General features: G+C 37.3%; 4 protein-coding genes and 1 non-coding gene across 6 annotated transcripts; 3 read left to right on the forward strand and 2 right to left on the reverse strand.

Annotated features, from left to right (window-relative positions):
* The first annotated feature begins 3,617 nt into the window (after window positions 1-3,617).
* Window positions 3,618-9,740, forward strand: LOC147547498 (uncharacterized). The gene is made up of 12 exons (XM_086669077.1): window positions 3,618-4,418; window positions 4,503-4,631; window positions 4,837-4,929; window positions 5,034-5,113; window positions 5,965-6,078; window positions 6,658-6,731; window positions 7,871-7,947; window positions 8,274-8,357; window positions 8,445-8,537; window positions 8,640-8,747; window positions 8,852-8,926; window positions 9,111-9,740. The coding sequence occupies exons 1-12, from the start codon at window positions 4,089-4,091 to the stop codon at window positions 9,546-9,548; spliced, it is 1,695 nt and encodes a 564-aa protein (XP_086525203.1). The 5' UTR covers window positions 3,618-4,088; the 3' UTR covers window positions 9,549-9,740.
* Window positions 9,741-11,325: 1,585 nt separating this feature from the next.
* Window positions 11,326-14,420, reverse strand: LOC147547499 (mitochondrial import receptor subunit TOM20-like). Its single transcript, XM_086669421.1, has 6 exons — window positions 14,175-14,420; window positions 13,887-13,965; window positions 13,576-13,745; window positions 13,423-13,470; window positions 12,252-12,344; window positions 11,326-11,677 (listed from the first exon to the last, which is right to left on the reverse strand). The coding sequence occupies exons 1-6, from the start codon at window positions 14,271-14,273 to the stop codon at window positions 11,555-11,557; spliced, it is 612 nt and encodes a 203-aa protein (XP_086525547.1). The 5' UTR covers window positions 14,274-14,420; the 3' UTR covers window positions 11,326-11,554.
* A 2,544-nt stretch (window positions 14,421-16,964) lies between these two features.
* LOC147547500 (U6 spliceosomal RNA) lies at window positions 16,965-17,067 on the forward strand. The gene has a single exon (XR_015239106.1). It is a non-coding gene; the product is annotated as a U6 spliceosomal RNA (small nuclear RNA).
* An 11-nt stretch (window positions 17,068-17,078) lies between these two features.
* On the forward strand, window positions 17,079-20,175 carry LOC147547501 (Peptidase family M48 family protein). Its single transcript, XM_086666381.1, has 9 exons — window positions 17,079-17,514; window positions 17,613-17,670; window positions 18,296-18,363; window positions 18,456-18,635; window positions 18,804-18,900; window positions 19,125-19,234; window positions 19,325-19,458; window positions 19,557-19,749; window positions 19,914-20,175. The coding sequence occupies exons 1-8, from the start codon at window positions 17,272-17,274 to the stop codon at window positions 19,690-19,692; spliced, it is 1,026 nt and encodes a 341-aa protein (XP_086522507.1). The 5' UTR covers window positions 17,079-17,271; the 3' UTR covers window positions 19,693-19,749; window positions 19,914-20,175.
* On the reverse strand, window positions 20,130-24,807 carry LOC147547502 (snurportin-1 protein). Of its 2 annotated transcripts, none has more exons than XR_015237002.1 (7): window positions 24,277-24,740; window positions 23,498-23,687; window positions 23,152-23,402; window positions 22,939-23,053; window positions 21,582-21,674; window positions 20,588-20,715; window positions 20,130-20,500 (listed from the first exon to the last, which is right to left on the reverse strand). XR_015237002.1 is itself a non-coding variant. In XM_086666380.1 (7 exons), the coding sequence occupies exons 1-7, from the start codon at window positions 24,642-24,644 to the stop codon at window positions 20,381-20,383; spliced, it is 1,281 nt and encodes a 426-aa protein (XP_086522506.1). In that variant the 5' UTR covers window positions 24,645-24,807; the 3' UTR covers window positions 20,130-20,380. The 2 variants fall into 2 exon arrangements, 1 of the variants encoding a protein (XP_086522506.1); XM_086666380.1 differs by having other exon boundaries at window positions 20,588-20,731; window positions 24,277-24,807.
* Between the last annotated feature and the right edge of the window lie 993 nt (window positions 24,808-25,800).

A 25,800-nucleotide genomic window follows, 5' to 3' on the forward strand; every position in this document is an offset into this window, starting at 1 on the left:
GATCATCAAGTCCGATTGATTTAGGGATCGTAGAGTTGTAGCTAGAGACCAACTACGATCGTCGAATTACGAAGTAATTCGCGGCTAACTTCGATCGGATCCTACAACGGGTTACACATAAGAGTGACAAATTGATCTAGGATATGACTAGTGGGAGTGAGATATAATCATGGGAGTGTCCCATAAACATATCTCATAGGCCTAAAAAGGAATTAGGCAAAGATAGTACAAAAAGGCCAAAAACAGGGTTTTTGGGCCTTAGCCGATTCGGGCACTTCTAGGGCTCGGATTGGGCTGATTTTTGGAGGGACGTTTCCTTATGTTATGAAAATTAAATCTGCCAATTTTGGCTGGGTTTGGACGTCATCTCCTTAGGGAATTGAGAAAATACCAATAGTTGTTATTTTCGACTATTTCCCTAAATCTTATTCTAAAGGGTGTTTTAGGAAACCTAAAAGGAGGTGGATTCTTATTAGGGTTCTATATAAACACTCTTAGGGCAGAGAATAAGGTGTGGAATTTGTCTCTAAGCTTTCTTACTCTACCACATTAAGTAGAGAGGAGAAAGTGAGCTAATTCCCATTACTATCAATCTAATCAAAGAAGAAGGTGTTCTTCTATCCAACCACCATTGGTGTGCTAGCTATACAACAAGGTGGGAGATCAAATTGATTGCTCGTGTCCCAAGTAGAGGAGCTACACTTGAAGCTCTTGGTCTTCTTCAATCAATTCAACTAGTTCGAGGGAAAAGCGATTAAGGTAATCTACTATCTCCATTAGTTTAATTACTAGTTTTGCATGTGATCCTGGGGATACTAGTGTAGACATTAGATGTCTTATTTCCGCTATAAACACTAGTATAAGGGTTTAAATCCCTACAATGGTCTACTCCTATCTTCCACCAGTTCTTTACACATATCTGGATATTGTGACTCGGACTGGGCTGGCTGTCCGTCCACCCGTCGTTCTACAACGGGATATTTCACTATGTTGAGTTCTAGCCCACTCTCCTGGAAATCTAAAAAGCAACCTACCATTGCTAAGTCTTCTGCTGAAGTAGAATATCGTGCCCTAGCACATTTAACTAGTGAACTTCAATGGTTGAAATATCTACTTCGCGATCTTGGTATCGACCACTCTTCTCCTATGTCAGTTTACTGTGATAATAAAGCAGCACTCCACATAGCTGATAACCCAGTTTTTCATGAACGTACAAAGCATATTGAGATTGATTGTCACTTCGTTCGGGAAAAGATTAAAGCCAACGTCATTGCTCCCCGTTTTACACCTACTTCTGAGCAACTAGCGGATATTTTCACGAAGCCACTTGGAGCAGATGCGTTCAAACATATTATTGGCAAGTTGGGCATCACGTCCCTTTATTCGAATCGATCAACTACTCTGATAACTTATTTTATTTGTAATCCACTTACTGCGAAATGGGTCATTCTCAAAGACCCACAATTTCGTCACAAACATGTCTTAAACAACTTCATCTGTGAGCCTTCTACCACCTCTCTTGTTCCACCATATCTATTATCATCATCAACTATACTAGTAGAAATAATAAGAGGAAAATTGCAGCAAATTTCATGGTGGTGAGAGTACCTATAGAAAGAGAGCCATTCACAGAGTTCACCATTGAAATCTTTTACTCATAGTTAGATGAATGGAAGTCGATAAACATTTTGTGTCCACAACAAGTGACATTCCCGCCATATTTCCTAAACAGAACAATTAACTGTAATGGAATATTATATTAGTTTGCAGGAGAAAACAAAATAGTAGCATATTCGAATAAAGGAAATAGATGTAGATTGATTAGTTTACCTGAAGAGACAAAAGAGCAAGGACACCGATGTCTCGGGGAATCGCGACGGTTAATCTACTATAGCCAACACAAAAAGAGAGAGTTGAGTGTTTGGGTATTTGTTGATCAAGACTGTCGTCTCGCTCACAAGATTAGGGAACTAGATTTGTCATCCAAAAATATTATGGGTATCAACCCCATGAATCCAAATATTCTATTCATTCGGGAATATTATGAGATATTTTCTTACAATATCAAAACCGGAATATTTGAAGTGCTCAAGAGTCCACAGCGAGACATGATTAATCACCTGCCGGTATCATTTGTGTTAGTTCCATCGTCAACTCCACTCTAATCAAGTTCTTGAAGTTAGTCTACTCGAATACTATTAGGTGTCGTTTGGCGACCAAAAGTATAAGTACTCTTGCTTGTAGTAGAAGTTCTTTTGCTTTAAAAAAGTAAAAAAATTTCAAAAGTTTATTTGACAAAAATGTTACTTATAAGTAAAAAAGCCAAAATGTTAGTTTGGTAATCCAGTTTACTTTTGATAATTTTATTTTTCTTTTACTCATAGAGATACTTGATTTTAATGAATTTATTTATGATTTCCACAATTACTCTTTTATACGAAGTGGTGGTGGTATTAGTGGTAGTGGTGGCGGTATTAGTGGTAGTGGTGGCAGTGCCTTGAAGGTATGGTTATGGGGTTTGGTGGCGGTTGAGGTATGATTGTGGTCGTAGAGGAATGGTGGCAGTGGCGGTGGTGGTGGTAGAGCTATGGTGATGGTAGTGGTAGAGGTATGATGATGGTGATTGTGGTGGAAGTATAGTGGTGGTGGTGGTGTGGTGGTTGAGATACGGCGGTGGCAATGGTGGACGTATGGTGGTGGTGGTGGATAATGTATGTGACTGGTAGTGGCAGAGGTATGGTGGTGGTGGTCGTGTGGTGGTTGAGATACGGTGGTGGTGGTGGTGGTGGTGGTGGTGGATAAGGTATGTGATTGGTAGTGACAGAGGTATGGTGATGAATAAGATGTGTAGGTGGTAATGATGGAGATTTGGTGGTGGTGGTAATATAGTGGTGGTGATGGTGGATAAAATATGTGGGTGGTAGTGATGGAGGTATGGTGGTGGTGGTGAAGGTACGGTGGTGGCGGTGGTGGTGGTGAAGGCACGGTAGTGGCGGTGGTGGTGGTGAAGGCACGGTGGTGGTGGTGGTGAAGGTACGATGGTGATGAAGGTACGAAGGTGGTTGTAGTTGAGATGTGGTGTGGTAGTGGTGTTAGTAAAATTTATGTTTGTGTTGTACATAAGTTACTTTACTTTAAAGTCAAAAGCTAAAAATTTGAACTTCAAAAAAAAGTTAAATTTTAACTTAAGTGAAGTCAGAAGTTTTCACGTTACCAAACAAACTTTTTTACTTTTCTACTTAAATAAACAAAAAAGTTACTTATTTTAGTGTTGCAAAACGACACCTTAGTATGTTGTCTACTTTTCTTTTTCATTGTAATCGTGGGAACCGGTCACATCAACTCCAAGGCATGTGGAGAGAAAAACATCTGGACCAATGAGAACCGGCCACACTGTGATCAAACCCCATTTTCAAGCCAATAGTATTTCTACTTTTTGTTTATTCTTTAAGAGTTTATTGTTCGAGTGGATATTTGATACTTGATGAACTTCTATAAGTATTAGTTATTGCTTTTCTATAATTACGCTATTACTTATTTATTTCAGATTCATGCATCGACCAATAACCACCGCTATAAGCACCGCTATAAGTAGGGCGGGAGTTATGCATAGTGTTAATACAAATGAAGTTAGAAGAAAAGGATCATATCCAGATTACATGGGTTGCTATGGGCTTGACACCGATTTAGCTAAGTTATGGGGTAGATAATTGTCTGCACGTGGGATGGGATGTATTCAAACTTAACTACCTCAAAGCGCGACAGTTGGTTTTGGATCTCCACCACCGTAGATCTTATGCGCCAGGGGATCTGATCTGGACCGTCCATAACAGCACTGATCACAAGCGAAAAGTAAAGCTTCAACTTCACTGTGTAATGGAGATTTAGGGTTTATACGTTTCCCCTCTTGGAAGAACACGGCTCCATCTGTGGATCGAACCACCACTCCAATCGCCGCCTCTTGATTCCGATAAGCACCGTCAAAGTTAATAATCCACATGTCTGCTGGCAGCTGCTAGTTTGAAACCCTAACTTAAACCCTAGAAGAAGCTGAACCAGTTTCTTTGAAGAAGAAGAAGTAGAGTAAAATGGAGTTAGTAGAAGAAACGCCAGCTATGAAGGAAGAAGAAATGATAGGAAAAAACAAAGAAGATGAACCAAAAGTTGAAGGAGACGAAGAAGAAGACGACGACGAAGAAGAAGAGCTATCATGGTCATCAGATTCAGAAATTGGAGATGCCCTAGATTGGTTGGATGCCAAAGACAACACAGGAGGTGTTGATGGAGCTTTTTCCCTTTCTTCAAGACGTCCTAACGCCAATGGTGGACTTCTCTCTCGTCCTCGTTCTTCTCCTCTTCAACCGCTCTCTAATCGGAACCAGAAATTCACTCATCATATCCGTCCATCTCCTCTGGAGGTCTATCTCTCTCTCTCTCTCTATAGATTGAATTCTAATTTGCAGAATATTATGATTACTTATGGTGGTTTGATGGTGGTGTAGGAATGGGAAGGGAGGATAAATGTGGGGATGTCAAATTCTGTAACAACAGAAATTCGTGGAACTGTACGAGGATCGACAATTGGAAAAACTAAAACTACTGAGAAAGCAGATCGAGCAACGGTTGAACAAGTTAGTATTCATTTCTGTTTAGTAAAATTCACAACTTCATTTGCCCTAAATTCTTGGTCTTATATATCATACAACTGAATTTCTTTTGTTCACGGGAGTAGGGAAAAATATGTTTCAGCTCAAAAGGATGATTATCCAGTTTTATTTGCCCGTTTTATGTTTTGTTCGATTAATATTTCATTGTCTAGTTACCATTTTTGTGCAGGCTATTGACCCAAGAACTCGAATGGTTTTGTTTAAAATGCTGAATCGTCGAGTGTTTAACGACATAAATGGCTGCATTTCAACGGGGAAAGAAGTACGTTACAATAACTAACTATATTAGTTTTTCATCTTAATTTCCGACACTTCTTTCGTACACGGAATGTATAATCTTCTTGATTCTTTTGACCATTTTCGCAGGCGAATGTTTACCATGCAACTAGAGATGATGGTCCAGAATTAGCAATAAAGGTTTACAAAACTTCAGTTCTTGTATTCAAGTAAGTTTATCTATTGTCTTAGGTTAGTTCATAGAATATTAAGTTTATCTATTGTTTACCATGCAACTAGAGATGATGGTCCAGAATTAGCAATAAAGGTTTACAAAACTTCAGTTCTTGTATTCAAGTAAGTTTATCTATTGTCTTAGGTTAGTTCATAGAATATTAAGTTGTTATAGCACTTACGCATTGTTGTGTCGCTAAATAATTTGGACTGCTTGTAGTAGTTAACAAACCCTTATGGGTCAAAAGGGGAAATGATGGGTATTAAGTATTTGGTTACTATGAAACCAAATGAAGTAAACACAGGTTTACAAAGTGCAATCCTCAACCACTCGTCATGCTTTAACCTTAGTGGGTTCACAACTTGCCCTGATCTAATTTCCTTGAATTCCATGGTGGATATTATTTTCTTGTCTCCTCGTATGCCGAATTAGTTGAAGATGTGAAAGGTTAAGGATCAGACTGTGTGATATAATAATATATATAGGAGGCGTTGGTCATCTGCGACCCTCACAAGTTGTACTGTCGCGGTTACTGTTATAAGTCTTAATATTATAAATTTGCCCAAAGAAACCTTAATCTTTCATTTTGCGCTTCACCTGCATACTATTCTATATTTTCTATTTTATGACCAAGCCTTTTATATTGAGTAAAGAAGGGCGCTGTGAATACTTTTATGTACTTCTGTTTTAGGACTTTTGGTAAATTTTCTTCGTAATGGAGAAGTCTGAAGTCACATACTTTGTCTAAAATAAAGTAATTCATGTATGGCTTAAGCCATCTCTAATTTCCATTATAAGTTTTTGCGAAGTGTTGTATTCAGATTCTTCTCGTCATTGCTACTTCAGGGATAGGGATCGGTATGTGCAAGGGGATTATCGTTTCAGACATGGGTACTGCAAGCACAATCCCAGGAAAATGGTGAAGACCTGGGCTGAAAAGGAAATGAGAAACCTAATGAGGTGAAGCAAGTCCTTCCAGATTTTTTCGTCTTAATTAGATGTTTTTATCTTATCTTGGAACATCATTTTATTTATTTATGACCTATATGGTATAGAGGGGTTTTAATTGAGCATGACTAAAGAGGGAGAGAGCTACATTTTCATGTTTTGTGTGCAAAACTCATCTAACAATTCTGCTTGGGATCCAACTAATCAAGAGAAAGAGAGCTATTAATGATCTCCATTTTATTTCATTTTACTTCCCATGATACCTTTCTGTTGTCTGGGGATATTCAACATCACTATACTTTCTTGCCAAGACAATGGACAAAACTCTACCATCCATAATTTCCATCAGAGGTACAACGTCAGTGTCACTGTCATCCATCAAAGCATTCATTATCCCAGTTGTTCTTCGAAATGCCAACAAATAACATATATCTACTAAAAAATTGACCTATTGGCCACATTCAGATTGTGAAATCTTATTGTAAATAAGGGAGCTAATACAATTTCAGTTTTTCTTTTGAAAAAGGAAGAAAAGAATCATATTTTCTGGCTGTGATTTTGTTTATTAAATGCCCTAGTTGTCAAATGCAGGCTAAGGGCGGCAGGAATTAGGTGCCCAGCTCCAATCCTTTTGAGGCTTCACGTTTTAGTTATGGAGTTTATAGGTAATATTCTTTGCATGTTATTCCTCTCATGTTTTTGGGTTTAAATTTGATGTAAAGCCTGAAGTGGAAGTCCCTTTGAGGTCTTACCCTGGCTTCTATGTTTCTACCTGCTCTCTTTCACATATTTAGAAATTGGAACTCATGATCATGAAGGAAAACCTAGTCAAATATGGTCTAACCAAATAAAAGAACATCTGAATATGGATCAAATAGTACACCATCTAACATGTCCACTCTTGAAAATTTTCTTATTAATAAGTTTGGTTGTGAGTCTGGAGTACGACGATTTGTGATTTGTTACTATCACAACATTGTTAAAACATGCTTGAAATGCCTACGAGATAGATAGATGGTTATAAACAGGGTTTTTTGTGTTTACCCCCTCAATATTAATATGTAATTGAGTTTACCCCCCTCAATAATTGGTAATTGAGTTTACCCCCTTGGACAGTTGGACATACTATTTTTGTTAAAAAAAACTAAGACAATGTTTGGTGTGTGGAAAAAGAATAGGACTCCCAAGAATAATGATCGGATAATGTGATTTTAGTAATTGTAACGCATTACCTTATGTTAGGTTTAGTAAAAAATATGATTCTTAAAAATTTTGTTTTGTCCTTAGATCTTTTAATTTAAAATTCGAATTCCTTTATGCCAACCATGACTCTAGTATTTTGCTAAAAATAGTAAGTCCAGGGCGGTAAACTCGATTATCAACTATTGAGGGGGGTAAATCAATTACCAATTAGTGTTGAGAGAGTAAAGTAAAAAAAACCCTTATAAACAAGTAACGGCCATGGATCCTTTCCTTAAAACAGAAAAAGGTGCTTCCTTCTTTCTGAGTATTACCGATAAATATTCAATGTAGTATATGTTTATATGTTCGTTTTCATATCAGAGCAAAAAGAAGAAACGGCAAGCGAAATTGTTTATCAGTGGGTGAAATAGTGAATTGAAAAACAAGACTAAGATTCTTTACAATGGCACTGTATACCAATCTAGTATTTCACCTCAACGTATTTAGTAGGAAACCTCAATCCCTTTGTGCATGTTTTCTTGAACTTCACAAATAGTTTTTCTCTATATTTTCTTGGTTAGAGTTGAAATGCATCAAGATTAATTTTATTTCTGCAGTACAGGAAACTCAGGGTGGGCTGCACCTCGGCTCAAGGATGCTGGTTTATCCGAGGACAAGTTACGTGAAGGTTATTTAGAGGTCAGTTTAAGTTAGTCATTATATATTTATTTATTTTAAGTTTTGAGGGTGAAATATCAAAACCCAAAATTAGCCGTTATCGCTGTTTTGAGGGCCACAGGTCCTAAAATCCAACAAACAAACCTTAAACATGCATGCATGCGCGCTAAGCCATGACCGGGCTAGGGCTAAAAGGGCATTGATTGATGTAATTGACTAAGATAACTATAAACACTTCACCCAGCAAGATTAGTATCACCTATTTTGTTGCTATATTTGTGTTTTCATTGATTAGCGAATTCCTGTAATGTTGCTGCAAGAACTTAATATCTTCTTTCCATGACTAGTTGATTATGGTGATGCGGAAGTTATATCAAAAGTGCAAACTAGTACATGGAGATCTGAGCGAATATAACATACTGTGTCATGAGGTGAGCCTAATATACTTTCATGTTCTACTTTTTGCTCTTTTTGTTTTTGGCTTTTGAGCACTTCCTCTTACATTTTCCCGTCTGCAGGGCCACTTATACATCATTGATGTTTCTCAATCGGTAGACCTTGACCACCCTCATGCTCTTGACTTCTTACGTGAAGATTGTGTGCACGTTTCTGTAAGTCGATTCTAGCCTAACTACATCAAGCACTCTTTACAGTTTTTCCTGATTGTACCAATAAGCAAGAACTGATGTTTTAAAGCAAATGATGACTTTCAGGATTTCTTTAGAAAGAATGGTGTAGCTGTTATGACCGTGCGTGAATTGTTTGATTTCATTGTCGATCCATCTATTGCTGAGGGATCCGTGGATAGCTATCTAGAAGAGGTTTGATTCTCCATTATATGCTCTATAAACACTTATCTCCTGTATTTAATGAAAGCCTCCTACTCTAATATTGTATATTCATTTGGGATGATTAATAATTACAGGTTCAACAAAAAATTTTGGCGAGAGGAGATCAGCTAACTACAGAGGAGGAGATTGCAGATTCAGTGTTTGTGCAGGTATAGATATCTATCTATCTATCTACTATTTCGGGTTTTTGGTGAAGTCTCTGGTTATATGCATTCGAAACTTTATATACACTATTTTCACTCGGATATTTATTCGACTCAGACCGAGGACACTCGCCTAATATCGTCTTAGTGATAAATGTGAGTGGAAAAAAAATAACTGTGAGTTTTTCAGTCATACATTCCAAGGGCGCTCGTGGATGTAAAAAATGCAGAGAAAGACGTAGACATGATCAGAAGTGGCCAGGGTACTGGGGATATAATATACCAGACTATAACAGGACTGAAACATGTTCTTCCTTCGGTTGAAGGAAGTGAACAACTTGAACAAAAAGAAGAGACAGACGTGAAGCATGCATCTGCCGAACAAACCAAAACCTTGGTCGATAGTGATTTAGAATCAGGGACAGATGTAGACGAAGACGGTTCAAGTGATTCAGATGGAAATGACTCGGAAGATGAGAACAAACAGACACCAGCAGATAGAAAAGCTGCAAGGAAAGTGAATAAGAAGAAAGTGAAAGAAGAGAAGAGGGAAGCTCGTAAAACCAAAGTCCCAAAAGCCGAGAAGAAAAAAAAGAAGAAAAAATCCAAAAATATCAAAGCTAGGTAGGTTTATCTATGCCAGTTCATGGCTGTTAATACACTGAGCTAATTTATTCATTTATTTCCGTTAGGCTACCCAATTACCTATAAATAATGCTGGCTAGAAAGTTTTGTTTGATGAAAGTATTAGACCTGAAATAGTTGATTCATATGTTTAACCAAGTTTTTAGGAGGTTTTTATGCAACAATTCGACGTAAAGTGTTATCTATTTGTGTTGGTTGTTTAGTTAGTCTTGCATTCCAAAGTCTGGGCTAGAGGTGAACGCTCAAGCTTAGCAAGTGTTGAGGTCTTTCGAGGTGCAACAAAACCTCAAACCATGGTAAATTGTGGCCGAGCGAGGACAAAATCCGTACATGTGGGGGTGGTGTTGCTGCGTACTCTGATGGATAGGGCAAATCGTGGCTTCGCCAATGTCGAGGCCTTTTTGGGTGCGCTTGTTGAGCATTTCTTGATGACAAAACCCTGAACTTGTAGGCTTGGGCTTGAGGTGTTTAAAGCAGGTGACTACCGATAACTGGGGTCTGGGGAGAGACAATCGACGCGTGTTTTCTGGATATAACATTCTAAAGGAAATTGTGTTTTGTCAAATATCTTGTGTACTCTTTCAACAAAAAAAAAAATCTTCTGTACAAAATTTTGAAGGAAAACGGTTGTTTTTTTCAAAATTTCATGGGGCAACAAAATTTCTTTTTCTTGACCACCATTCCCGACCGGCACGTCCTGCCACCACTTCCGACCACCGCCTTTCTTTCCTCTCCTTTTCTTCGTCTCCTCCCACTATCACTTGTATTTCTCTTCTCTCATATACTCTCACTATTTATTCTATTGAAGGGGAAGATCTGCTTCAATAGGTTTTCGATCTCTTCTGGAGAATTTTTCTCATATGAGATTGCGTACTAGTTTGTGGATAACCTCAAACCAAGATAGATTGGTGTGATACTCTCCTTTGCTTGAGTAGAGAAAGAGAGAGAGAAGAGGCAGAGGGGAAGGAGGGAAAATAAGGAAATCGAAATGCTAGATGTGGTGATAGCGGTCGGAGGTGAAAGATCTAGCAAAGGGGAAGATTAGCTTCACTATATCTTCGATCTAGATTCGCTTCACGAGATCTTCAATCTCTTTTGGAGGATTCTTAAATGAGATTGCGTACTGTTGGGGGAAAACGGGATAACCCTCAATCCAGGATGAATTGGTGTAGTACTACCCCATGGTAGAGAAAGAACGAGCAGAGAGAGAGAGAGAGAGGACAGATAGAGAGGGGAAGGAGTGGAAATGGGAAAGCAATAGCAATATTACTGTGGATAGATGTGGTGGTAGGGGTCAGAGGTGAAAGATTTGAAAACAAAAATTAAGTATATCTGACAATATCCATTTGCCTGCAAGCGACTACTTCCAGAGTGAAAAAAACAAAAAGGAAAACCATAAAAAATATTTCTGTAAGTTTCATACCAAAACAATGGCCATATATAAAGTCTAACAATTTGATTTTGCACTGATCTAGAAGATCTGTTCCAAATGTTGTTTCTCTATTACCCTTCTCACTAGGATGTGTCAATTTTTGCCGTGTAAAACCGTACTTTTAACAGATTCTATATACTCTCCGGCCTAGGGCCCCAGTGAACTTGTCTGACTAACCAGACCTTCCTTTGGTATAAGAAGATACCATTCTTTACCAAGCTAAAAGGTGCAAAGTAAAAGAAAAGATGACATTACAACTCTTCGGGCCGAAATGGAAACCTTAAGAGCCAAAAATATTCTCAAACAAACTACTATAAAAACACCATTCTGAATAAAGTATTATTTCATTAAGATGTTCAAGACTAGAAAAAAGTATTTGAAATGGAATAAGATTTAAAAAAAAACATGAACTAAACAAGTACCATCCATGAAGTCATTTCCCAAACACAAGATCGATATTCCATGTATGGCTTATGAAAATCCTAAAGGCAGCAACTAGATAACATCTCTAAATAGTTACTTCACCGACAGCAACCATATATGAATATATGGTATTCTTACATTGGAGGTTGAGGGACATGTGATTTAGCCATTCCTACCCATGCAACGATTCCAACTGCAAGGATCACCCATCCTAATACGTCATATGTGAAATCATAGTTTTTCTTTTTCTTCGCCGTCTGCAAGAAAGAAAAATAAATAAATCAATAATGTCCATCCGCATTAGGTAAAAACACAGGAATTCTCCGTTGACATGATCTCCAAATACAGGTGGAACAAACGATGTTCGTGAGAAAACTGTTTTTCCACTGTTTTAGTTGGACCAAAGTGGAGAGAGAAGTGACTTCACGTGGTGTTACGATTCTCTACTTGCAATAGAAAATATTCTAAGATATCCCACTGGTAGCATGCAATAAATACCACCTCAAAACAGTGTCAAATTATTGGAATAAGTCATTTTGGTGGTGCAATGTTACAGTTTTTTGCAGTGTTGTTTGAAAGAGAACGAAACATTAATACCTCCTCAAAAATCCAACCCACACGAACGAAACAGACCTTACATTTTGAAAAGGAGAGGAAAATGGGTTTTAAAAAAGGGAAATCTCACTTGTTTATGTGAAGCTAACACGGAAGAAGCCAAGACAAAATACAATGTAGAAAGAAGTTGAAAAACGATTCTTTCTCCTTAAAGGTGGGAATACTAAATTGCATAGTCTATTTGAGATAAGAGAATAGCTAGTTAAGTGATTTTACCTTTGCACTCGCAGAAGTTGAAGATCCTCCACCACCACCAGTAAGTTGCTGAGCAAGACCATGCTTGTGGATTTCCATATGCAAATCCGGGGCCTGGTAATACAGTTAATAATCACTTCAAGATAGTAATTCAATAACTCCACAAGCATTCGGAGCAAATGTCAAAAATCAATGAGAAAATCAACAAAATTGGACAAGTACGGAATTACTACAAACTAACACATTTCAACTGAAACTGATGACAGGGCCGCTTTTCTTTAAGTTATTAAATTGGGCTCCACGTAAGAAATCAAATATTTGATATCCAAGTTACATATCAACCCCATAGCCCATATGCACCTTATGGAAATATAAAGTACCGTAGTCCCCGACTATCTTTTAAGAAATTTACAATTCCGACTAACAGGAGGCTGAGACAGAACAGGGAACATAGAAGTGCTAGTTATGAAACCAATAAACACAATATGCGACTACGGAATGATTAAAGAAACAAAAACATATATCGTATAAAAGAAGAAAGTTTCTACATTATAAGGAGGTGATATATCATAAGATCCCAATCACGCATTGAGGGGAGCACTTTGCTCACAACATCATGATATGGCACCAGGACAGTTTACTAGTTTTACTGTTGTACCTCCACGCTTTGGTGTAGTCTGTCACAATAATTGCTTTGATTAAAAAATCCTTGGCATTTCTTTTCAACCACCGACTGCCTAAGGCGATACCTCCACATATCTTGACAGTTGGCACATGCCCACTAAATCGATTGCCACAACTTTTATCTATTTATTCCATGAAAGAGGTATTAAATCCTGCGAAGCATCAGATAGACTTCCTCCGCAAATAACTTTCAATGACTTGTTTACAAAGTCCCATGGGAACAAAATTACATACTATATAAGCTTTTAAAATATCCATTTTAGTTTTGTCCTTCCATAACAAAATGTCTCTCTGTAACAAGAGAAACAGCAAATGAAGTATAAAAGAACTATGCTATTGAAAGTCATCACAAGTTACCACATTTGAACCAATTGTTAAAAATATATTATTTCTGCCACTACCAACCACGCCCAATGTTATTAATGGAAGACAACAAACAATTTGAATCGACAAATGTTATTAACTCGAACAAGGAATGAAAAATAACTTCTATAGATTTGGAGATTACCTTCGCGTTCATTTGTAAAGACTTGATGTAAAGGTCGTTGTTTGGATCCTACAACGAGAAACAATAACCATAAGCCTCAACCGAACATGATACATTGCTTAACCGAGAGCTAGCGAAAACGAGTAAACATTGAAATCTGACTAGAAAATTTACCTCCTCAATAGCTTGATGGAAGTAATGATTTGCCTTGTCAAAGTACACCTTTGCCATGTCAATCTCTGGGGTGAGGAATGCTTGAGAGGTATGTGCATTTCCCAAACACCACAAAGCATCATGCTTGCTTGGATTAATTGTTAATGCCTCCTCCAGCTTCGAAACGGCATCTATCGACAAAGTAAACAAAGAATCAAATTCTTTAGGGTAAAAAAAAAAAAGTGAACTTCAAACTATAAATTTTGCAAGCTTTTATGTATTAATTGGATCAATTCGTTAAAAATAAAAAGAGAGTATGTAACAATGGAAACCTTTAATCATAGATTTCGAATCGGCAACACTTTGGAACTGTGATAACTCCAGAAGAGAACCTGCCCACCTTGTGAGGTTCTGTGGATAAACATCAAAACGGAATAAATCGTTAGAATTCTAATAAAGCAAACCAACCTATGGGGTTTTTAGGGTTTATTCTGATTTCTACTTCAGAGCTCCAAGAGGAATTGAATGGATTAGGTCATTAAGATGAAATCAAACAATGATCTACAACGTATAATAGAGTAAAAAAAAAAAAAGGCGAGATGATAGACTAGAATACGAACATCGGCATCAAGAGGATTGGCTTCGTAAGCTAGCTCAGAAGTCTTTCGCGCATGTTCGAAGAACATTAATCTCTCAACGTCGCTCTGATTCATATCCATGGTTTCCGGTAACAAGTTTCTTTGATCGGAAAAAAAAATCACTTTGTCGCCTGAATCCTCAGAGCTAGGGCAGAGGGTATATAGAGAGAGAGAGGCGGCTCGGTTTAGAAGAGGGCAAATAAATACTATTTAGGGATTTTATTGGTTGTGGGCAGGGGTGAGCAAAAACGGAACCAATGGCCCACACCAAACCAAGTCGAACCGCACGGATCGGTTTGGACCCAACTGATCACCGGTCGACTCGGTTCAACCGAAAACCAAACATTCCAAATTGGTTTGGTTTGGCCTCGGCTTGGGTTTCTAAAAACCCCCTAAACTGAACTGACCGAACTCTAAGAAAATAATAAATTTGTCCAGTTAGAAAGTGCTAAACTAAAAGAAAAAAATTAGGAAAATCATAATCAAGTCTTCCAAGTCTACTGTCCGTTCTCCTTCCTAGCTGTTGTTGTCGGCTTCGTCAACCACAACCTATTCAACTTGATTGAAAGGTTTTATACGTAAGTCTTCAGTGATTTTCGATGTACCGCAACCTATACTTAATTAGTAACTTAAAAATATAGGATTTGCATTGACACTTCTACTTCTTTTTAGTGTTGTAATGGTGGGAAAGTACGATGAATTTTCAATTTTTATTTTTGGTATATATAATAGTGCAAAAGTAAGATGGACTCTTAATTTTTATTTTCGATATGCAATGAAACGAATAACATTAGTTAGCCATTTTCTCTAAATTGTGTTCGGTTAAACCGATCAACTGAACTCAATCGAGCCGAACCATGTTGGTTGGTCGAATGATCGGCTCAGACTTCGGTCGACGATTTTGTCAAACCGCCACTTATTGGTTCGGCTTCGACTCGAACCAAAATCGAAAAAAACCCATCGTTGCTCACCCCTAGACTTGTGTCGATGTAGCTCGAGTTCGTTTTGATACGTTGGCACAAGACCAACTCCTTACTAGCAGTATTAGGTTTAATGTGGGAATAAAAGTAGGGAGCCAAACAAACACATAACTTGGATGATACTACATCTATTATATTAAAACACCTTAGTGGGTTATTCAGGAGAGAAGTCTGACCGTCTATTATATTAAAACAGCTCAGTGGGTTATTCAGGGGAGAAGTCTGACCGTCCATTTTATCTTAGAGATTTGGTTGGAAAACACATCCGACGGATGATATAAAATCTTTTTATGTAAATAGACTAAAAAAAGAAGGGTATCCATGTAAATTAGTTAGAATAACTACTACCCACATATTTCTCTCCCTATTTTTTTTCTTCCACTGCTTACATTTTAGAAACTACCAACTTTACAGTAAAAAATCGTGTAGACGAGATCGAAATAACTAACCCACTCTCCTATATCTTCCTAATTTCTCTCTCAACCACCTAACTATTTGAATTTAACAGGAAAGATTTGATAAAAAAATTTGAGAGATTTCTTTTGATGTATTTTTTGAATAAAATTTCTTGGTTGTCGAGAGAGAGAGAAAGCATGGTGCGGGGAAAGAATTTGGAGAGAAAGAACATGAAACATCAAGTGTTTCTTAGTACATACAATACCAAGTGCGTTGTCAGTTGTTGGTCTCACACAAATTGTTAAAACTTGAAAGGACACCCCCACAATAAACCTCTAACTTATTCACTTCCTTAATAGGTTTCATTAGCTTCTCTTTCGTCAGAGGTTTTACAGATGTAACCAGGGGGGTGTTTGAGGTGAGTCACCCTCTCCTCATAGGTTCTAATGTTCTATTGCCTTATATCTATCTAAACTCGAGAGGTTAATAAGAAAAATTTGTTTATTTAAAAATTAATATCAAATTTATTACTTATAATCATACAAGCAATTAAATTTACGTATACAAATGCACATGAATGGATATGATTGTGTATAAGTTTATATATTTTTATAACTATCTAAAATTATATATTTGTTGTAGATAAGTTTTCTAGTTATGTTATATATAAGACATTAGTTAACCACGAAAGGTCGAGTATTAGTATCAAATCTCATTTCCATCAGATTTTAGTTTTGCATTTCATTCTTGTCCCTGCGTCTCCGTACTCTCATTTAATAAATGAATGGATATCCCAAACTCATAACATCAGGAGAGAGACAGAGCGAGATTCAGCTACGTTGACCCCTTAAACATCTTCTACCACCATTACGGCTGTTGTCTTCTTTGTTTTCTCTCTATCATTTACCCCTCTCCGTCATCTCAATGGTCATCCTTCTTTTCTCCATTCTTTCCATCCTCTTCTCACACTTTTCCCATGTCAAGACCGATGATAGAGTTTCCTCTGTCGTAGACACTAAAAAGATAGAATAGGGTTTAAAGGGTGGTGAGTTGTTGAAAAGCACTACTTCTAGATATAACTTATGAAAAATTATGTTTTGTTTTATAAAATTGGTGTCTAAGTACAAATTAATATCCTTCATCAAAAAAAAAAGTACAAATTAATATTCTCATCTCTTCAGAATTGGTGCATCTTCAATTAAAATGAGTGCCTCAAAGCTCATAGTTGTTGTGCCCATAAACACTTTCAATGATCCTAATATTTGGGCCTACGATAATGGGCCTTACTCTTAACTCGATAAATCACATTATCATCAAAATCCCAAAATATAGTCCCACACTGCTAATGAACATAAACTTCATATGCTTTATTAAATTGTACCAGTGTATTATGCTTGTCCCTTCGGGGACATCCGATAAAATTGGAACGATACAGAGAAGATTAGCATGGCCCCTGCGCAAGGATGACACGCACAAATCGAGAAATGGTCCAAATTTTTTTTTTATTCCTACTCCGATTATTTTCGATAATTTCTCTCTAGTCCTCCAAAAATCTTAGGATGATAATGAAATGGCGGCAAAGCTATACCAGTAGTTAACAAACAACGTCGTCACTTCATCACCTTACAGTTTTTGTAGAGAGAGAAAGATATATATACTACATATGTAGAGAGAGACGACTCTGCAACTTTCTCTCTCCTCTAATGGCTTCTACTACTACTACTACTACGTCATATCTTCTTCCTTCTTGTTTGTCTCAGAAACTAATCTCGCCTTCTGTTGTTTACTCTTCTTCAGTGAACCGATTTACCTTCAGTTCATCTGTTCTCCAATTAAGTTCAAGAAAGAAGAAGTTCGGAATTAGGGCATCATCTACAGGAAGAGTTTCACAAGTTGTTTTCCCTAATCTTGATGCTGATGATATCAGACATCCTCTTGATAAACAGGTTAATCCAATTGGGTTTAAGAACTTTGGATTACTAATGTTTGATTTTCGTTAATCATTTGGAACTAAACCTAATTTTGTTGTGATATTTTGTTTCAGAATACGTTGATTTTGAGGGCAATTCCTGGTTTGAATGACATAATTAAGGCTCTTTTAGGTAATAAAATTGCATAATAATGATTTATTACTGATTTTAATAGTTGAAGTTAATTTGATCTTTCCCCTATTATTAATGTGTTAATAAAGAACAAACATGAGTGTCCACCACCCCCATGAAGTCGTGGGATCGAGTCTCGCGGTTATCGTGCTCATCACATCTTCATGATGTATCAATGCATCGTAGTCGATTTCTCAAAAAAAAAAAAAAAAAAACTAAACGTCCCAGCTTTTCATGACTGTAATCCATTTGAAATGAAGTGAATTTAGTTTGATTTCGGTCCTAGAAGGATAGATTTTACTCCATATAGTAGGTACTTGTTTGAATGACTAAATGTCCTACCTACTGTGGCCTGAATAAGTAGGTTAAGTGCTGAAGTTGTAAATTCCATCTTACCATGAATATTTTAGATTTGGTAGGATTCTAATAGTCAGCTAGTAAGGTCTGAGAAGTTGAATAAACGTTAGAAGTCCCAGTTCAGGGATACGGGCAAATGAAGCAGTATGTTCACTTCTGGTATCAGTGTTTTTTTTCGGACATATGTCATGATTCGTAGATAAGATGTTGTCGTGTGTAGTGAGATTTGCTTAAATTCACTAAAGAACTTAATGGAATGTCACGTCAGGAAACGTTGCTGAGCAGGTCATGCTTCTCGAGAATATAGGAACATCAGTCCTTGTTGCTGAGAACCAGGTAACTCGATATACAAAAATTTCTTTATTTCACTACATGCTGCCGTACACTTTTATGGAGTATTAATACTCTGATTTCGTCTACAATTTTAGCTTTCTGAACTTCATAAGTTAATGGTTGAGGCTGCCGAGATACTGAATATCGAGACTCCTGATTTGTACGTTCGACAAAACCCTGTACCAAATGCATATACTCTTGCTGTCAGCGGCAGAAAGCCATTTATTGTTGTGCATACAAGTTTAGTGGAGCTTTTGACCAGAAAGGAGTTGCAGGTATTCTCATTCCACTTCTCCAAGCTCTATTTTCTTCATTCGATATTTTTAATTTTGTACTCGTTATCCAGCTATAAACTTTTGAACCTTTTTCTGCATCATAATGAATATTTGAAGCTAAACTTGCATTCAAATGTCAACATACTTATGTTTCAATGTTATCAATAGGCAGTTTTGGCTCATGAGATGGGTCATTTGAAGTGTGACCATGGCGTATGGCTTACCTTCGCAAATATTCTTACACTTGGAGCGTACACAGTACCTGGTAAGCATACCTTGCAAAAGGTTGATTTGAAGTATGGTAAAAAAATATAACAGAGATTGAAATAGATGTAGTTGTTATAAAATCTCTCTTTCGTGATAGTTATACTGTTGTAATATGGAAATGAGATGGCGAGTAGATGGTGAAGGTGGTGTTTTCTTAGGGATCATGTGGTATCAGTGATTATTTACGTGATGTTGGAATCTTAATAGTAATAATTTTCACAGGGTTTGGCAGCATGATCGCTCGCAATTTGGAAGAACAGCTCTTCCGCTGGCTTCGAGCAGCAGAGCTTACCTGCGACCGTGCTGCCCTTCTTGTTGCTCAAGATCCCAAGGTATAAAAGTTGAAATTCTTCAAATGTAACCATTTAACACAAGTTTTCTTCTGATAAACTAATAGTGTGATTTCATTATCCTACCAAGAGGTGGTCATCTCTGTTCTGATGAAACTAGCTGGAGGTTGTCCTTCCTTGTCTGATCAACTTAACGTCGATGCGTTCTTGGAGCAAGCTCGTTCTTATGACAAGGCTTCTTCAAGCCCATTCGGATGGTATATAAGGTGATAAATTGTTGTATAACTCATCAATTTGTTTCAATGTTAAAATACCAGACATAGAATATTCTTGCGGATAAACTAAAATTCGACACTTGCTCCAGGAACGCTCAAACATCACAATTATCACACCCTTTGCCTGTCATGCGTGCACGGGAGATTGATGAATGGTCAAGGAGTCAAGAGTATCAATCCCTTCTAAGACGTGCAACCCAAACCAATTCTATACAGAAAGTGTAGCTATGCCCTTGAGGCATGGTGTTAAGGATTTGAACATATAGCTTCTTCGTATTTAAAGTGAGCTTTCCATCTTGTTCTTCTCCGTCTTGGAGATTTTTCCGTCTTGTTCTATCTCCGTCTTGGAGATTTTTCCGTCTTGTTCTATCTTCGTCTTGAAGAGTTTTAAGTTCTTCAGAGAATCAGAAACCATTTCTAGCTTCTTATGTTGATTTTCATGGCAGTACAAAACGAGCGGAGGTGACAGGAGAAAACAGTTTTCTGCTCAAGTTTACCCTCAATCGTGAAACTGGGTCGTCAATTGGGTATGAAAGAGGTATACTTGTACATATCAAATCCAACTCTGTCTAGTGGTGTAAGTATGTATAAGTGAGTATAGCTTTTATATAGTGCCATAATGTTTATCCATAAAAAAGATGTAATGTTTGAACTATGAAAAATTCATCAAAGACATAGATAAATATAAATAATGAATTTGTTATTACATATCGTTACGGGTACAACCTGCGAATTAATCTTTTAAAGCCCATAGTCTGTCAGAGCTTCCCTCACATGTTAATTTAGGGTTTAGGGAGGGAATGCGTTCTCGCTTTCGCCTACATGTTTTACTTGCTTGAAATCAAGATGATGATGATAACCAGACTTGCTTACTCGAGAGCAGTTAGAGAACCTCTGTTTCTTTTCGTCACTTTCATCCAGCCATGTCGACATCTGTAATTTGCTCAGCTTCTTGTACATGAGAAGAACTGATGGATGCTATTAGATCCTCAATCCTAAGTGGAGAATGCCGGGCGATATACTGAAACAGAACCTGTAAATATGTGCTTAAAGATTAAACTTTTATCGGTATGAAAATAATTTCTGTTCGAATATAAATGAATTTTTATTTCCTACTAACCTTAGAGTAAGTATCTGCACAAGCACGTGCACGAGTGGCCTTGCTAACATAGCATAGATCAGCCTTGTCAAGTTTCCCGTCTATAAAACTCATGCCTCCGTTGCCAACCGAAAAGCGCATAAGATTTCCTGAATGCAGATCAGACTGTGTATTTGGATTCGCTTTTAGTACAACTCAAACCATATTGGAAAGATTAAAGCATAAACATAAAAGAAGCTTACTCAAGGAATGAAAATTCGGTTTCAGTGGATATTCGATAGGGCATGGAAATGGAAATATTTCGGTTATTCGGCCGAAATATTACAAATTTAATTCCTTGACTAGACATTGTTAAGAGAAAGTAATTAGATTTCGGTTTCGGTGGAAGCTTCGGTACGCATGGAAATGGAAACATTTTTGTCATTTTGACCGGAATTTTTGAAACTTAATTGCTTGAGTGTATCACTAAACTCTACAGCTGAACAACACAAACGGCACACTCACTCATCGAATGGACAAATACAAGCTAATGATCTAATGCATAATGGAATTCATTTGTTTCTCAAATACTCCTAGGCCACGTTGGCGCGTGTTTGTTGCAAGGATATGCACCGGGAATGGCTTCCCATATGAATTCAATTCCCCCTCAAAGGGGGATGACAAACCCCACGGTCGTGTGGCGTACTGTTAAATAATCTATACACAAAATCGATCTCTATGAATCCTATTCCCGACCAAAACAAACAATACAGTACGGTATTCCGGTTAGGCGATTACTAGGAATAACATTCCAGAAATGTTATTCTTGGTAAATTGCATACCATTCCCGGGCGCCAAACATGGCCATGGGGTACTCCTATGGCCATGTTTGTAATATCTACCCGTGCAGTAGTTCAAATTTGTTTGAAAAAGAATATGTCCGAGTTATTAGCAATGCTGACTGGATTATGTCTAGTTAATACCTTCAAGCGTTAGTCTAAACATCCTACATTTACACGTGAAAGAAGTGGTATACCTTTTGAAGGAACTCATGATCCAAGCACCCGAAGACCACTGGAGGATCGTCAGATGTCGTCAGTTTTCCATCTTCGCGGAGTTCCAGAACGACCTAATTACCCAAAACGAAAAGAGAAAATTGGTCCCTTGGTACTGCATCTTTAATAGGTCGAAGCATAAAATTAGATTATAAGAACATCGCTTTCACACGACGAGCTTATATTTTCCGCAAATATGCTTGTCGGACACTAGAAATGCTTAAACTGTTAAACAAACAACTTTTCTTTTATGAATTCCATGTCACCATTCCACTCGTAAATTCTCTATATTTCCATACAGAGCGAAAAAAAGAAGAGGTGAAACACATGAGAAGCTAAAATACATGCAATAAACTATTGCAAAATGCAGAATCACAGTAACCCAACATCCACCTGAATTTTAACTTGTAGGGGGCATAAACTCATGTAGCACCTCCAAATCCTAATTATGAACCGCACCCTGAAACCTTCTAAAGCTACATTTTTCATGCTAATGTAGACCGAAACCGACCTATAGATCAAAACCAACATTTGTACTCAGGGACGGAACCAGGATTAGGAATCGAGGGGGGCCAATATTAAACTATATTTTTCAATATTTATGGAGTTATATGAAACATTGACGATTTAATTTTTTTTTAAAGCGCAATTTAATTCTTATTTTATAACTTGCTGGTGTTAAGAAGTGTGATCGTTATAATGAACTTTAATATGTAATTTTCTTGTTTCATTTAAATAGTCTTTTCAGATAACAAAAAAAAAATTGAGTTCAAACTTTAACTTGAACAGAAAAAAACATAATTGAAACATTAAAAATTTGTGTCTTCATATTAATTTTTCATTTATTTTAGAACTGATTCATGATATAAAATTAAATAATGCCATTGATTAATAAGGTATTCACAAAAAAATTATAAAAAAAAAGTTATTAGAAGTGATTTATGATATAAAACTAGGATTGATTTTGTTGGGGGTATATAGAAAAAACCAAAACCTCCCTAAAAATTTTGGTGAATGAGGAGCCTGGGGTTTGAACCCAAGTCCTCTTTGTTTCTCAAAAATCCACTTCCATATCTACCATCACAACCAAACCATTCACTTGTTTTTTCTACTTTAACCTTCTTAATAAAAGAGACCAACTGGCCCATTAACAACTCTTAATGTAACTTGCAGCCAGACCAAGGGGGGCCATGGCCCCCTTTGGCCTGGCTGTAGATCCGTCCCTGTTTGTACTTTGATCCATACCCAGGCGGTCAGGCCTAGTAATACACAAGTAGTCATATACTATTTAAAATATAATTACGTAAGCTTCACTAGCCACATTTTATATAAGCATACCTGTTGCTGTGCTGGAACTTGTCCTTTACTATCTGTATCGAGAACATATTGGCTACAATTCTCGTCCTTCCAGACTAATGCTAGTGGGGTATTTCCCGTTTGATAATGTGCATGCCTATGAAAACAAAACAAAAGAAAGTGAAGAACAAAGTACAAGAACTATCGGGAGGACTTCGTATCTAAAAATGACATTTGATGTGAAAGGAGTCTTACTTGTTGTAAAACGATAGTCCATCTTTGACATATGGTACGGTACCCAGATAGGCTGTCTGTAAACCCGTCTGGTCACAGTCGTATATTGGAACAACGCTGAATTTATATTTATGGTACATAGACGGAGGATCACAAGCTCCAGTCTCAGCAAGCTTAGAGTTCAACCAAAAAAATCTGAACTCAGCACTGCAGTCATATAGTGAGTAACCTCTCCAACAAACCATGTCGATCACGTAATAAGTTTGATCTAACTGCAAGGTAAATCAACCTATTGTATTAATCAGCTAAACTATAGACTAAAATTCATTGATTAACATTTTAGCACGTACCAAAACCATAATCTTACCTCATGAAATATGCAGTCTAGTAGACAGTATGAATGAGCAGGACCGGAATTGTTGTCTTTCGTTCTAGCTCCGTTAGGTAGAGCGGAAGGGAAATGATGCAAGATAGAACCATTTCGAAGCCTACTAACCGTTGTTCCATCAGAAGAAACGACGAAGCATCGTTTCCCAGAAGGTCTAGCGAAAACATACCTAAAATATTTCCACTTCAAATTTTCATTTCGACTTAATTATTTTCTAATATTTGTAAGATAATCAAGCGAAAAAAAGAAAATGGTATTTTTTGTAGCGTAAATTAGGTCAATGTCAAACCCTATCTTAATTAACCAGTACAGCATGAAAGTGTCGTCATGAATTTCTTTATGGCGAATACAGAAGAGGAAGAATGTACAGAATGAATTCTTAAGAAGTGTTCTTTTTCTAAGTCGGGTTTGAATCTGACTCCAGGTCTGAATTAGCTACAGTCAGATCGCAGAATGCCTTTTTTCTACTTACTCATGTCTGACTCTACTGAGTGACTTATTTAGGGTCCATTTGAGTCAGGTGATTCAGATTCAACTCAAATAGGGAAATTTCAATTTCTCTAGTTGCCATTTAGTAGGTTTGTGTACACATATCTAACATTCTAACTACATACAGGTCTAAAAAACAAATCATTTTAAGCAATTTAAAGATGTTCATGTTAAACCCTAAGTCTCCAACTAAAACCCCACTAGTTGACGAAAACAAATGTCACAGAAACCCTAAAATCGGAAACAAATGAATAGAAAAAAGAACAAACCAGTCATGATTTAAGCGAGGAGGAACATCAATCATCCATTCAGGAAGCATAAGTTGACGAGAAAACCATTGACGAGCTTCAAAACCTTTAAGTTTAGATGCTTTAATAACATCAAAATCCCTAGAAGATGATTCTGGTTCAAATTCATGTTCAATTTGTTGTTGTTGTTGTTGTTGTTCTGGTTCTTCATGAATTGGTTCTTCTTGAATCTCGTTTTGGAGAGAAAGAACAGATGATGCTAAACAACGAGAGTGATGCTGAGAATCCCGTCGTTGTTGTGCTTGACGGAGTAGAGCTATCTCTCTTCGTTTCTGCTGATCAGAGATTGCAGATCGTTTAAATGGACGTCGGAGATCATGTGGTGCCATTTTTTGGTTACCGGCGATCGGTATATCGTTGAAGATTTATCGTCTCCGTCTTTCACTGAATTTTAAATTTCACTTCGAACTCCGGCGTCGAAGCTCTCGCGAGTTGAAAAGAACCCTTATATATCTGGAATTTATTTTAGGGGCACCATTATTTTACAGCCTCACATTAAGAAGAGGTTGTTGTAAAGCAATCTCACATTGGTGGGAGACACCAGTGTGGTGCTCCTCTTAACAGGTTAAGCACCCTTCCCTAGTGAGCAGGGGCGAGTCTACATAGGGGCCGTGGGGGCGCAGGCCCCCACGACCCTAATGTGGGAGACACGAGTGTGGTGCTCCTCTTAACAGGTTAAGCACCCTTCCCTAGTGACTAGTGAGGTCTTTTAAAACCGTGAGGCCCAGGTGTGCCAAAGCGGACAGTATCACTAGCAGCTCGGAAGGCTGGTCAGCACGATCTTTTTTTTTAGCCAACCGTGAAGAATTTGGGTTATTAAAGGTATAAATAACGTAATAAGTTTGTCGGATTTCAGGTCTCTTTCATGTTGTTGAACTTTAGACTTCTTTTACTATTAGTTTAATTTATGCGGTTACCGTGTTTATCACATCTTCATAATGTACAATGCCTTGTCGTGACTAACGTAAATCATAGTCGATTTTTTAGAAAATAAATACTGAAAAAACGGTTCAATGACTCGTCTGACTAAAGTAAAACTAAAATCAGTTCAAATCAATCCTCATAAACAAAAAACGTCATTTGAAAAATCTAATTCCAATCTCAGATTTCGAGTTCAAGTCAAATTTCCTCTCTACCTTAAATGATTTTTACCATTCCAAAGGGAATTGGCTTATAAGGCTCATTTATTTGCTTGAGCAAGATCGAGAAAACTTATTTCAGGCATCGATACCCATGGTTGTTCGGCTACTCAAGAGTCAATAGTATTCAGTCAAGTCATATTTGTCGGGTCAAGTAGCATTGTAGATAATGGTTTGTGAAATTGCAGAGTTGTGACATCCATTTTTTTTTTTGTTGAGGGTGTTGTGACATCCATGCATTGAGAAGAAAAATCTTTTAAGAAAGAGAACTTTGCATATTAACTTCAAGCTTTCACCATATTCCTTGTATGGGGCAAGATCTCATGAGCAATGATACAACTTTTCC

The sequence above is a fragment of the Eschscholzia californica genome, unplaced genomic scaffold, assembly GCF_041429995.1.
Source record: "Eschscholzia californica isolate CP2 unplaced genomic scaffold, dmEscCali1.0.p SCAF_3, whole genome shotgun sequence".
Lineage (NCBI taxonomy): Eukaryota > Viridiplantae > Streptophyta > Magnoliopsida > Ranunculales > Papaveraceae > Eschscholzia > Eschscholzia californica.